General features: G+C 33.4%; 2 protein-coding genes across 2 annotated transcripts; both read right to left on the reverse strand.

Annotated features, from left to right (window-relative positions):
- Window positions 1-7,860: 7,860 nt before the first annotated feature.
- On the reverse strand, window positions 7,861-8,965 carry LOC107067057 (uncharacterized). The gene is made up of 3 exons (XM_015322219.2): window positions 8,954-8,965; window positions 8,423-8,504; window positions 7,861-8,342 (listed from the first exon to the last, which is right to left on the reverse strand). The coding sequence occupies exons 1-3, from the start codon at window positions 8,963-8,965 to the stop codon at window positions 7,861-7,863; spliced, it is 576 nt and encodes a 191-aa protein (XP_015177705.1).
- Window positions 8,966-11,225: 2,260 nt separating this feature from the next.
- On the reverse strand, window positions 11,226-14,211 carry LOC107067055 (uncharacterized). The gene is made up of 5 exons (XM_015322217.2): window positions 14,098-14,211; window positions 12,552-12,681; window positions 12,195-12,434; window positions 11,847-12,111; window positions 11,226-11,774 (listed from the first exon to the last, which is right to left on the reverse strand). Exons 1-5 carry the CDS (start codon window positions 14,107-14,109, stop codon window positions 11,234-11,236), a joined length of 1,188 nt encoding a protein of 395 aa, XP_015177703.1. The 5' UTR covers window positions 14,110-14,211; the 3' UTR covers window positions 11,226-11,233.
- Window positions 14,212-14,598: the final 387 nt, after the last annotated feature.

Genomic DNA, 14,598 nt, shown 5'->3' on the forward strand with positions numbered 1-14,598 from the left:
CGGCGATTTGAACGATAATCGTTGCACAAAAGGTAGCTCCGCCACAGGTTGTCCATACATTTGGAAACTATTTCTTAGTTTGGTTGACCGATGACGTGTAATTATCAACAACAAATGAAATGTGATGGGTAAATCATTCATTTCGGAACATCAAAAAAAAAAAAAAAAAGAAAGAAAAAAGGAAAACTTTGAGAAACGAAAGATAAGTATCTGTGTATGTAAAATTTGAGAATTCCTAGTTAAAAAATCATCTTATAACAAATAATGAATGACAAAGAAGACGACGCGCGCGACGAATTTTTGTAATTATTTATTTGTTAATATTTTTAAAAGAAAAAAATATATTATAAAACATTTTGTAATGATTATAGATGGAAGAGATATATTTTATATATTGTCTTTAGAAAAAATTGCAAATTACAATTATTTGTTTATATTTCTTGTTTTCTATTTTCTTTACTATGGTAGCGTGGTTTAAAAAAATGTAAATCTCAGCTTTTATTTCGATGAAAGAAGTTATTTGAAAGATGCAATAGAAAAAGTTAGTATAAATATACTCGAGAATGAAAAGCGTGACAAAATATTCTCACGAATGGAATACATACTTCGACGAAAGAAAGAATGAAAGAAAGAAAGAAAGAAAGAAAGAAGAAAGAAAAAAGAAAAAGTATGCGGGACTTAGAATGAACCCAAGCCCAGGTTCGAGCCCAGATCTGAATCCCAATACGGTGTTCGACTCCAAAGGAACTTCGAGTATGCTCTTCTAACTCACATGACCGAATTCACTAATGGTAAGTGTTTAAACTAACTCGTGAGCTCGTTTTTATTTTTCCAAATTTTGTTTACATCGACATTTATCGATTTTATCACCCATTTTATCATCTACAATTTTTATTTGCAAATCTTTTATTTGAATCATAAAAATATTAATTATATAAAAAATGTTCTACGACAATTCTTTATTCTATGTAATATCATTTTTAATAAACTATTTTAGTAGAAAAACTATATAATACAATGATGTTGTAAGATGATTGTTAATAATAATAAATAATAAAACTGTCGGAATTTTACAAAGGATGTCAATAACAAGTAAAAAAAGAAAAGTCGACGAGGAAGAAAAGAAGAAGATAAAAAAGGAAAGAAGGAAGGACAGGGATAGGTTTAACATAGGTTAAAAGGGATACCTTAAACCAAAATACAAAGATGAAAGGCAGGATTAAAGGCACACCAGAAGATTCAAAGTCAACAAAAAAATGTTCTGTTATACATTGTACACTGACAAATTACTCAGGTAAACAGTGTCCGCTTCTGAATCGGTATTTTTCAAACTTTGATTTCGTGGACCTGTTCCTACAAAAAAATAAAACTAATAATCTTTTTTCTTACTTGAAATTATTATTGTTATTTTAGAATATGAATTATAGTTTGTTGTTTTACGTAATAGATTAAGAGTGATCAAAAATATTGTAGAGAATTGAATGAGAGAGAAATTTGAAAGACCTGTTCAAAAGGATCACTATAATATAGTCAAGATTTTCTATTTCTCACTTTTACTTTCTCCAACCCCTTTTCTATTGAAAATGCTTATAAATAAATCGAAAAAAATTGTATAAAAAAAAATTTGTAGACAAATTGTTGAAAATTATTTAACTAACGACGAAAATAGGACGAAAGGGATATAAGAAATGAAATTTATGAATTATTTTAAAAATTAGGGATTTAGAGAGGGGATTATAAATTTGGACGGTCTGAAAATTATGCTACTTGGGACAAAAATAGGAGAGAGAGTAGGGTTTAAAATAAAAAAAAAAAAGAAAATAAAAATAAAAGGAAAAGAAAAAGAGAAAAGTATATCGGTTGGATGCAATTAACATCTTGATTTAATAACACTCACCACTCAACCGTATGTTACAATTTTGATCGGCCCAGTGTCCAAGTTGTTTCTCGAGACTCAAAAGAGGGCAACCCGCTCTTGAAAAAGTAATACACTGTAGCAGTTTCCGGACGAATGAATAATAATCGTGAGTACTTCTCTTTATTTCTATTATTTCCATTATTCTCTCTTCTCTCTTCTTTTCTTTTTATACCATTTTCTTCACTCGGTGAGACCAAGCCAGCCACCCGAGTGGAATCGCAACAACAACAACAAACAACAAGAACTATGAGGAACAATAAGGAATATAATGTCGTCGAGTAGAGAACGGTGTTGAACCCGTTGAATTCCTTCGCTTTAAATAAAAGAGACCTCCCAGCGACGATTGTACAATCATGTATCAAAAAGTTTACATATATATATATATATATACACGTTATGTTTAACATGTGTATGTATGTGTATGCGGGGGTCATTAAAAGTGAACAAGTGGTTCCCACCGGTGAAATATCAGCACCTTGCCCGTCCCAACTTTTTTTTAGGGTGAACACAGTTTCGATTAGAAATTATTACATATTATATATTTACTTGTTGCAAATTTTCAAATCAAATATAGTATCTAATTAATTAGTTCAATGATAGACTAGTTTAATTTTCTTTAAATTAGAAATAATGATTATTCAATAATATTAATCCAATAATAAACTTTAAAAAAATAAATAAATAATTAATTAATTTCTTCAGAATAATAAAATGAAAAAATGAATGACATAAACGTTAGTGATGAAAGATTGAGAAACTCTGACGTAAAATGAAATTCGTCTCACCCGAAATAATAATTCCCTGACCCCATTCTACTTTTTATCTTACACATATAAAATACGCTCACACAGTGACGTATTTTTATCAAGGAATCGTAATTTGTAACAGTAGCAAAACGCAATGGCGATACAATGGCACTTAAAGGATGTAATTGCGCCGGCTGTGGTGGCGGTAAGACGGGGATGATGTTGAACAATGGAAACAACCCTACTCGACTATACTACTACTACTACTACTACACACACACAAATCTACATAGACGTTACCATCTCGATTTCGTTTCTATCGAATTCTCGGGAGCCGCGAAACTCTATCGAAGCTTTGACTAAGAGTGGCCACTTCACGATCGACGTATTGTCACCATTGTTTTGAGGTAACAAAACAGAAAATGTGCTCCATACGCGTACGGCATTCTAGTCAATTAGCGAACACACTGGACAAACGGGGGGTTGGTTTTAGGTGATCGCTAGTCTGCCGCGTTGTCTCAACCACCCCTTTTAACCCTTAACCCCCACTCTTATTTCAAATCGTCACTATGTTACATAAGATTCCTATGTTTTTTTTTCCTTAACCCATAATTTATTTAAGCATCAAATATTATAATGCATCTATTTACAATAATATAATTAAATTAAATTAAGATTATATATATATAAATTATTTCAATAGTTTGTTTTTTAAGATATCAAATTGTAGTGACTTTTGGATAAGAAAGCAAAGCAAAGCAAAGAGCAAAAAGCAAATGTAAAAGAAATTGAAATTCTACCCTCTAAATATTGTATGGAGAGAAAGGAAGGGAATATTTGCACGTGCCACGGTTCATGTCGAATATATATAGGTATATATATATCCGTGAGTTTCGTGCGAGGAATTTAATAAAGTAAAAGGTTTCGCGCTTAGGTTCTTGCTATGCTAAGCGTTTTTCAGATAACCTAGCTCAACGAAGAATGAAGGTGGGTACACACCGAATACGCCATTTACGACCACCATTGCCACCAAATACTGTCACCACCCTCGAGAAAAACGGTCCACTTTCTCGAATCACCCCTAACGCCTACCCCTAACATTCCCCCCCCCCTCTCTCTCTCTCTCTCTCTCTTTCTCTTTCTACGTTCTTAGTCGAAGGGTATATGGACGCAAGGCTTTTTCAAGTTCCAAGCGGGCTCCTGTAAAATGCCCTACCATTGTTGTCTACCGTCGATTCGGCCCATTATGTCTACTTGCCCGATGGGAACAGATTATGTTGCTCGCTGTCATTGAGGGGCTCATCACCGTACATGACACTGATGCTCTATTCCTCTCTTTCTCTTTCTTTCTATCTATATCAAGCTTGGGGGTCGGAAGAGTAGATCAACGAGGACCTATACTCATTGTCCGAATAAATTATATCGGTCGATCACTCCAAATAGAACCCCCTCCAATGAACGCGTTACCATCGAGATTCACTTGAAGCCTTTTATTTGATCGTCTCACAACTATCATTTGTTATATTAATGTTTATATATAATTCGGTTGTCTTGTTTAACTTTAGGATGATTTATTTGTAAAAAAAAAACGTTAGAAATAAATAAAATAAAAGAAATAAAATATCTTTTAATATATAAATCCATAGAGGATTAGAAATACTTGGTCGAATTGATAGATCAAAATAGAAAAGATTTGAACGCAACCCGATAGTTTGCTCTTTGAAAGACGATAAAAAAGTTCACGTGTGTGTATTGAAATAGACAATCTCTCTGGATCCCCTTTTTTAAAAAGAAGGTACAACCTATGCCTTAAGACCACACGAACGAGTCCTCTGACAATGGCTGACTTCGTAAGGCAAAAATCAGAAAGTTAGGGAGCACCACCACATTACTTGTCTCAAAACCAAGAGGAAAAAGGGACCAAGCTGTCTCATTTTATCTTTGTCTCACTTTCTCTCTTTCTAACTTTTGCACTTATACCATCAAAGAGGGATGCGCAGCTGTCATCAGCGTACGTGCAACGATTGGCTGTTAACCGTCGACGGCCATGCTGGATTTTTCCGGTCTGCCTTCTTCTTACAATGGGTAGATATCCGACCTTGAGAAAAATACACACAAAAAAATATACTAAACTTGTACTATACTTCCTAATTTCTTGTATCTCCTTCCTAAAAATATTGTCATCGTTTGTGGAATTAATTTAAACGGTACATGTACTTTCTTCGTTAATTGCAATATCCAAAACATCCTAGTATATATGTGCCTGTGTGAATTTTTAATATTACAAATTGTATTATTTGATTATTTCACTTTAGACTTAGAATCGACTGTACGTGACACGAAGGATTATTATGGACTTTAGGTATGGTCCTTGTTAAAAGGAAAAAAGAAAAATAAAGATAAATCATATATGCGTAACGCGTCTGTTATTGAAAGAAATCCACCACTCATAATCGTTAATGCCATTTTGTTATGAACCAGTATATGAACGTACGTACATCAGGGTGAAGGAAGAGGAAGGATTGCACGGGATTTGATGCCGCGTGTCACCAACCCTTAGGATTAGACGCAATTATTGGAATCACTCTTTGGCAAACCACAACCCGTTTCACACGCTTATAATTCTTCTTCAAAGCATACTATACGCGTATTTAGAAACATTACCAAAAGATTAACAATTAATTCGAGAAAAGTCGTTATTAAAAAGTCGCGATAAAAATATGATTTGAAAAATAATAGATTAAGGTGATTCATAAATGATGTACAATTAATTTCGAATATTCATTTTTAAAGAGAGAACAATTTCCAAGATACATTTCCATGATGTAATAAACTAAACACATCGAAATAAATGAGTAGTTATGAGTGTGAAAATCAGGTGAAAATTGAACTGATTATTCTATCAAACTAAATAGTTTGAATGTGTTGTTCTAACTCTGTGAATTTCAGTTGGCGAAAGAGAAACATTAGGAAAAGGTTTTATGTGAAAAATCCACTCTCTTTCTCCGTAGCACCTTCTTAGATCAAGAAACGTGACACTCCGGATTGCCAAGTGATAGTAGGATTACGAAACGACCTCGCTTTGGAAAATACTTCGGCACGTTCGAAAGCTATACCAATATGTCTACATGTATATGTGTCTCGTATCAAGTAAGTATAATTAAGAGCACAAAGCGTGCAAGTAATTTTCTATCCACTTTCGTAAAACTCTCGACGAATCGACTGCAATTTAATTCATCTGACCTGTTCCATTTTAGTTGTCTTTTTATTCTTCTTTCTTTCTCTCCTATCGCTAGTTTTTATTTTATTTTAAACTATATTAAGTAATAGAAATGTATAGAAAAATAAAATCAAAATGTCAGGTTTCATAATTGCTTAAAAGATAAAAAATTGTAGAAATGTGTGTGTGTGTAATGAAATTACATATTGCGCATACGTAAAGCATTTGTGTAAAATGAAATAATAAATTGTGAATTTTAATTTATTATTATAAAAATAATAAAAATGTCACAAGCGTGTAGAGAAAGTGAACAGAAAGGCATATAAACACACATATATGTATACGGGTGGTGTCAGTACCTAACCGCTCGTCACATGCGGCCCCTTTAGGTGGTAAGGCTTGGGTTTTGGCTTGCTATAACTCCGATAATTATGTTACCAATGCGTCGAAGGACAAAGGACTCTTGAGTGACGTGGATGGCTCGCTAGCTCGCGAAAAGGACCTAGAAGAGAGAGAGAGAGAGAGAGAGAGAGAGAGAGAGAAAGAGAAAGAAAGATGCATGCCTGGTAGTCCAGCTGCCGGTAATCCTCCCTTTGTAATTTGCCTCTATGACCCCCTCCCTCCCCCCATCTCATACTACCAATGGCGCCATTTACTTTTTTTTTCTATTTGCGTTCTCCTTTTTCCCTAACCTTAACAAAATAAAACGTAGAATGAAAATTATTATTCGAAATATTCGTCTAAACAAATTTTTATTTTGTTTATAAAAAAAAAAGAAAAAAAAGATGTAATTCGATGTGGATTTAATAAAATTGTGAACAAACATTATATAATAATTATTATTAGAGATTAAATAAATGTTGTTAACTATGAAGAACGTTTTTTAAATTTATACAAAAAAAAAAAAAGAAGAAAAATGATTAGATCGAGTAAAGGAAATAAATGACAAATGAAGAATAAGGGGGGAAAAAAGAAATAAGGTTTGTCCTACGCCAGTGAAAAGGGCGGTTGATGTCACCGTGGCCGTGCCCTCCGGATAATAGAGTCCGCGACTTTAATGGACTCGCTAATCCTCTTCCCTGTTTGTCGGTGAGGGATGCATCAAGGGATGCATTGAAGAAGGGATGCACACGAAGGTAAAAATCGGGGCGGGGTGGTGTGACTGCACGCCGTCCGTTTTCGGGCGTGTGCTAGCTAAAGGAAGAGGAAGAAGAAACGCACACACACACACACACATATATGTATATACACATAGGTTAAGCTAGCTAAGCCAGCCAGCCCAGTCAGCCGAATTGTAATGGGGAGGGGTAAATGGAAAGAAGGGCATAGCCTGGTCGTACGCAAAATACGCCCCTCTTTTGCGGTGCTCGCGATGATACCTTGATTCCTCGAGTGACGAATTAAGAGACCCTTCCCTTCCACCCAAACTTATAATTCGAGCTAGGATACGAGAGCACCTGTGTTCGTTCAACCACGTCTATTAGTCATTCCTTAAAGATATTATTTGTGATACCCCATAAACGTTACATTCATCCAACATACAATGACATCAAATTCATTGAAGTTTTTACTAAATTATTATATTTATAAAAAATTCTCAAAATATGTTAATTAATATTTCGAAAATTCGTACAGATTTATTATATGTTAAAAATATTCATCGGTACGAATCTTCAAGATTATCCAGTATATGTTTATTTCGATGCATTTGGGGAGAAATGGATTATGGAAACAATAAAATAAAAGGACAATAAATCATACTACCTATAAAATTCCAAATCGTTTTTACTTTTTTAATGAGCGTGATAAAGATGACAATGAATTGATGATTAAACATTTGAACCTCCCTTCTAATAGCACATTCCTTGAAAGATCGTAATTTATTTGTTTAATGAAAATTGATAGCATGCATGAAGAAAAGCTATTGAAAATAGAAGAAAAAAGGATACAAATTTTGGATAATCCTTTGTTAAGAATTAACCTTGTCGACCATGTGGAATGGCATTAGGTAATCCAGCTTGGATTTGCAATAATTGTCGAAGCTCCGAGGGTAATTGTTTTGAGTATTGTGGTTGTGGTTGTGCCTGTGGCTGATAATTACCCTGAAGTGGGCCAGGTTGGTATTGAGGACGAGCCTGAGGTGCTTGGGCAGCACCTGCGGGTGGTCTGTATTGTGCTGGAGCTACCGGAATTTGTTTGTAAGATGGTTGCTGTGGTGCCGAACCTAGTCGAACTTCTGGCCTATAGGAAGCCACTTGAGCTTGGCTCTGATAAACTGGCTCTTGTCTGGGTCCATTTGCTAATTGTGGTGGTGGTTGTGAGGGAATGTGTACCAAAGGATTACGAAGTTGTTGGGATGCTAAAAGTTGTTTTATTTGTGCTGGTGCTTGAGAATACGGCCTATAGCTGATCTGTTGTTGTTGCTGTGCATGAGTTTGTCTCTTGTCTCGAATATGATCTAAGAATGAAATATTTTTCTTTTAACTGGAATAGTTGGTGCCATATCAAAATGTTTGGTGATTGTTTTTAGTTTCTTACCAACTAGATACAATTCTTCACCGAGCAGATCACCGAGGACATCGGCGGTTACGTAAATAGGACAGATTACGAGTAAAAATATCTACAAGTAGAAAGTTAACGATATACATTCGTCAAACAAAATAACATATAAAATAATAATCTAATAAAAACATAAACACAAATCTAATAAGATCTAATCGTATCATTGAATGAGATCTACAAAGCAAGCTTACACATAAAAAAAAATTAATTACCAGCAATCTAATTCATATGTTAGATACGAGAGTAACCGGACGTAGTTCGATCACGGAAATGAACGATACTCAAACGATACTCAAACGATACTCAAACGATATTCGCGAAAGGGTTAATTGACCGAACGAAGAAAAGATAAACGATCGTGAATATCTCGATGAGAAAATACTTTCACCGTGTTCGAGAAGGAAAGTATTATGGGATTTGCTTGAGCGAGTTAGAAATAGAAGATTGAAGAATTAAATTGAACACAAATTTGAAAGGATAGATAGATAGAACGGAAAGAAAACTTACGAGGAAATTCATGGTGAACTTGATGATTTCTTATACACTCGTATGATCTTAAAGTATTGGCGATTTAGTAAAGAACGTGTCGTGTGTCGTGAAATAAACTGCGAACTCCTTGCCGACTCACTTCTATATGGGCTAGCACCTGGTTTGCAGGATAACCACCGAGCAATAGGCCAACCAACCAACCAACCAACCACCACCAGCTTTCACGGTTCGTCGATTCAGAAGGTGGCATTTTTTCTTTTCTTTCTTTCTATCAAGATTTTCGAACTTCTAGTATAGGTAAAGCAAAGTAAGTTACTTACATGCATAGGTAACCCCACACCCAACTGGAATCACGTAACTTGGATGTGGATCAAGTCAGGAAGTGATCGGGCGCCGGGCACGCAACTGCAACAGAAAATTTTCTTATGTGAAAGATCATTTTAACTATCTCTCTCTCTCTCTCTCTCTCCCTCTTTCTTTATTTATTCCTATCTTTCTATTTCACTTCTTTTTATTGCGTAGGTATGCGTGTATGTAGGTTCACGACCGAGTTGTGTGGCAAAAGAAACATTTCGAGACTGGACTAGATAGGAAGCGTTTCACGTTCACAAAGAAAAAGAGTGAAAGAGAGAAAGAGAGAAGGAAAAGTGACCGTTGCAAACTCTTGCAAACTTAAACACGATACTAGAAACCTATCGATTACGATCTATCTTTCTATAACATTATAAAAGAGAAGATAAGGAAATTTAAAAATATATATTTAAATAATTTATTATAATTCACCTTTTTCATATGAGTTGTATATATGATACTTTTTTAAAAAAAAGAACAATTTAACGTTCATAGCTAATTATTAGGATTATTATTAACGTTTTAACGTAATTGTATCCGTAATAATGTTATTGTCACATAAACGTAATCAATCTTATCTGTTCATTAAACAAAAAGAAAACAATCAAAATATATAACTTAATCAAAGTTAAGTCATTACAGTTAACTATTTGCAATACTCATTTTTTCAATTTTTTTAATAACCCGAACCAGTTTAGATAATCTTACAGAGTCGCGTGAAAGTTTATATTAAATTCCTAAATATTAACAAACGATTAACCATACGTAATCATAAGCCAATACTACTTTTAGCAATTAAATATAATCTTGGTACGCAAATAAATCGAAATATTAACTAATACATATAACGTTTGGTTCTCTGTAGCATGATTCAAACGTTATAGATCAATCGATCTATTTTTTATCTTACAATATTTTAATAATCATTGTAAATCATTATTATTTATCTAACCGGTTTATTTGAACGAGACATTTGGTGTCTCTCAAAAATATTCTTACAGGATCTCTGCTGACATAATTCCATCGACAAATATCTAACGTTAAGTGACTGTACAAACGTGAAATAAAAGTAATAATAATAATAATAATAATAATAAAAAATGAACGAGACAGTCGACATAGATTGTAATCTTTATCTCGGAATTTATTTGCAAATAAATTTTTATAGAAATGATCAACTTCGATATTACGATAACGATCCAAATCGAAAGTATATAACATTGTGAACGATTATGCGACTCGAATCTGCACTTTTTATAAGATAATAAATCATCGAGTTAATTAAAAATTCAAGGAAAAATATGTCTTTTTACGTATGAACACATTGTGTTCGCAAATGAAAATAAGAATAAAATAAAACGGAAGGATATCGAACAATCGTGTCCACCATTCACGCATATGAACACGTGATACGTGTCATTTAAAGTATTTTTTTATTTTATTTAAAAACGTGAGTAATATAATAATCAAAATATATATTAATATTAAAAAAAGAAAAAACAAATGATGCACACACAATTACTCTCGTAATCAAAATACTCATACATTTCCTACTACTGTCCCTTTGATTTGCGATGAAAATTAAATAGAAAAAAAATAGAAATAGAAATAGAAGAAACATTTTTTTTTTATATATAACTCAAAAGTTACCCTAATAATAACAATAATAATAATAATACTAATACTAATAATAATAATAATTATAAAAATAATAAATTATACTGTGATTGATAACATTGAGAATCATTAACGACATACGAACTTCCATTGTTTTTTAATTAATAATAAAGAAAAAGTAGATCAAAAATTACTAGAAAAAAAAAAAAAAAAAAAAACAACAAAAAAGAGGAAAAACGTAAAGACAGAAGAAAAAAAATCAATCAATCGACTCTTCTTTTTTTTTTTTTTTAAACAAACTATTACAATAATTTCTCACAGACGTTCCATTCAGTACTGATTTTCAGTAACAGGACGAACTCCTTGTCCCTGATTATATCCAGCTTGTTCTTGAGGATATCCCTGATATGGGTTTATGTGTGCTTGGGTGTACGTGCTGGCTTGACTTTGATAGGTATCACCTTGGCCTTGATATTCAGCAGCTTGGGCTGGAGCACTGGGTTGTTGTTGAATCGGTTGCGGTATGTAAGGTTTATCGGGTACATATCTAATTTGATTTGCAATTATGTTGTAGGGTATTTGTGCTTGATATTTCAAAAGGGCTTGCAAATTATTCGGTAAATTGGTGGAGTATTGGGGAGCAGGTTCGACTGGTGGTTGAGATAGTCTTTGATATTGTGGTTGTTGAGCTGGTTGTTGAGCTGGTTGTTGTTGGCGAGCTTGATGTTGAGGATGTTGAGGTGCTTGTCTTCGATGTCTGGATGGTCCACGGGGTTTCGATCCACGATATTCTGGTTTTGCCGATTGTTCTTGTTGATAATTGGATTGAACTTGCTGAGCTTGGGCCTGGGCAGCTGCCAAATGATCATATCTGAAATGAAAAAATACATTTTCAGTTGAATTTAGTTAAACTGTTTGATTAAATAGAACGTTCATGGTATACCTGAATTGTTCAGGAATTGCATTGATATATGGAATTTGTGCTTGGAATTGAAGCAATTGTTTGATCTGAGCTGGTGCATCATTGTAGGGCCTGTAAGATGGTTGGTTAATTGGTGGGTGAACTGGAGCATGGTGTTGAGGAGGTGGTGGTGCTGCTCGTTGGGGAGCTGGCAATGCTGTTTGCTCAGCGTAATGAGGTTCTGCTTGTGGTTGACGTAATCTTGATTGTCGGTCGTGACCATAAGATTTCCAATTTACTCTCAAACCTATGTGGACAAAAATTCAATTGATTTTTCTAACAATTCTTCTATAAGGTGAACAAAATTGATAAAAAATTGTCTGTCTATACCACTGGGGTCGTTATATTGAAGAGATTTAGATTGAGCTGCCTGATTGGCGTCATATGGTCCTCTAATAACCGACTGACTGTGTCCATCTGTAGGTGGCTGGACGTTGAACGTCGAAATCGCACCTTGAGATGGCCCTTGGATTTGGAAATTTGAGTGTCCGTCAGTTGCTCCTTGGATGTGGAAATTCGAATTACCATCTGTTGCTCCTTGGATAGTAAAATCTCCTGCTCCTAAGGATTCTATAAATAATCAATGAATTTATTATAATACATAATTTATTCTTTTCAATAAAATGATCATTTATTTCAAATTAATATAGAGAAATATAGAAACGCTAAAAATAGAATAATAGTTACCACTCTGGTCAGTATATTCAATCCCTTTCTCCTCACTATACTTGAGACCTTGAGATACTCGATTCCCGTCGCTGGCTCCCTGAATTGTAAATTGTGCCAGGCATACCGGAAGGGCGGTCAGTAACAAAACCTGTTCGAACCCAAGATAAAAATCGATTGAAAATCTTCAAATAATTTCAATGATTATAAATTTCATCTCAAATATATATTTCATATTATCATATTCGTTCGTTCAATCTAATGTCAATTGTAATCGATTATCTAACTCTGAGTTTATAAAAAGGAAAAAGTAATGGAAAAAAAAGTTGATCGGCTGATTACGCTTATGCCGGTTTAACATGAGAGTTACGTTGTACGGCAGCTATGGCTGTAAGCATGGTCTCCTTTCTCGTCGTCGTCGTCGTCGTCGTCGAGGGAAAGTTTGAAGTCGAGTGTAAGTCGTCACAACTTCTGCTTAGTTTTAATATTAGCCAAGAAAAAGGAGCCAAGGAAAAGATTGCTATACCTTATCGAGGTATTATAAAACTAGCGTGAGAATAAGATAAAATTACAAAAAAAAAAAGAAAAGAAAAAGAAAATATTTCAACAACAACAAAAAAAATGATAACGAACGAAAGTATTAATCTCGAAATCGTGGACATTTATCACAGGTATTAGCAACGTGTTTAATCGTTCGACTAGAAAGTTAAATATAAATTGTTTCGATAGAGACACACCTAACTTATGATTAGACGATAAAAAAAAGAAATAAAGAAAACACCCCATGACAATTTTCTTGTTTTTTTTTTTTTTTTTTCATAAAATACATAGTTATGAAACTTTTTTTGCTCGCTAAACGTTTATGAATATTAATGACTGAAAGAAAATTCATTTATAGAGGGAAAAGGGGTACAAAAGTATTTTCTTATCCCAATAAACCTGAATTTTGAACGTAACTATATTATATTATTTATATTCAATAATATTATATAATTATTGCTATGTAATAATATTTAATAAATTTCTACATTGAAAGATTAAATTAAATGTAATTTAAATTGAAATATAACTTACACAGAAAGGAAATTGCAAGTCCTTAATTTCCAAGAATACAATACTAACATAAACACATACGTATACACACTATTTCAAAAAATCAATTAAAAGAGAAAAACTGAAAAGATCTCACCAGGTATATTATAATAATTACTCAATTATTATAACACACAATTACATCCAACGAGTAAAGTCAAAGAAAATAAAGAAACAACAAACTCTCAATTTGTTGAACATTTTTCAAACCAAATTGAATTAACTTGTAATAATATAATAATCGTCTAATTATTAATGTAATTGCATAGAGAAAAGAAAAAAAAAGAAAATGATAGAAAATTATAAACTCTCGCATTTTCTTCGCATATTAACGTGAATCAAATTAATGAGTCAACGAAAAAACAAACAAAAATTAGAAGAAAATGAATGGGGAAGTAAGAAATAAGAAAGTTGAATTTGTGGATGATTAAATGTATATAGAATAAATGATACAAATTAGCGATTAATTACTTACGTGTAATTTCATGGTGCAGAAGAAGAAAACAATGTGGTGTGTCTATGCGTTGAAAAGGGTGGAGTGTTTCTGAAGCGGGCGCGCGGTCACCAGAAGAATTTTATACCCGGGTGAATGTAAAAGGGGGCCGAGCATGAACTCACTCCAATCGGGGGGATGTGTGTGATTCTCCACCTCCATTTTGCCCATTTTATCGTATACGCGACTTCCCAGTCAGCATTCGAGATATCGATTACAATTTCCTGCGTCAATGTCCTCGATCAAGCTTTAGCAACATTGAAAACAAATCAACTACGACAAAATTCAAATAATAATAAAAATCAAATCAGAGTGGTAACTACTTTTGAAATATATTTTATTACTTTTTTTTTTTTTTTTGTAAATAAATATGCAACTTTCTTCCGCATGATAAATATTTAATCAAACTGTGTGTTGTAATTTATCTTACGGATTAGATATTTTAATGGAATAATTAAATAAATCGACATATTTTTCATTTTT

Source organism: Polistes dominula, unplaced genomic scaffold, assembly GCF_049000335.1.
Source record: "Polistes dominula isolate Pdom_NZ unplaced genomic scaffold, Pdom_raw_medaka contig_79, whole genome shotgun sequence".
NCBI classification, from domain to species: domain Eukaryota; kingdom Metazoa; phylum Arthropoda; class Insecta; order Hymenoptera; family Vespidae; genus Polistes; species Polistes dominula.

Excerpts from the sequence above, each read along its gene's own strand:
- LOC107067055 (XM_015322217.2), bottom strand. Across the intron at positions 12,435-12,551 it reads TGAATATACTGACCAGAGTG|AATCCTTAGGAGCAGGAGAT; the intron begins GTAACTATTATT and ends GATTATTTATAG. Across the intron at positions 11,775-11,846 it reads GCAATTCCTGAACAATTCAG|ATATGATCATTTGGCAGCTG; the intron begins GTATACCATGAA and ends TTTTCATTTCAG.
- LOC107067057 (XM_015322219.2), bottom strand. Across the intron at positions 8,343-8,422 it reads TGAAGAATTGTATCTAGTTG|ATCATATTCGAGACAAGAGA; the intron begins GTAAGAAACTAA and ends TTTCATTCTTAG.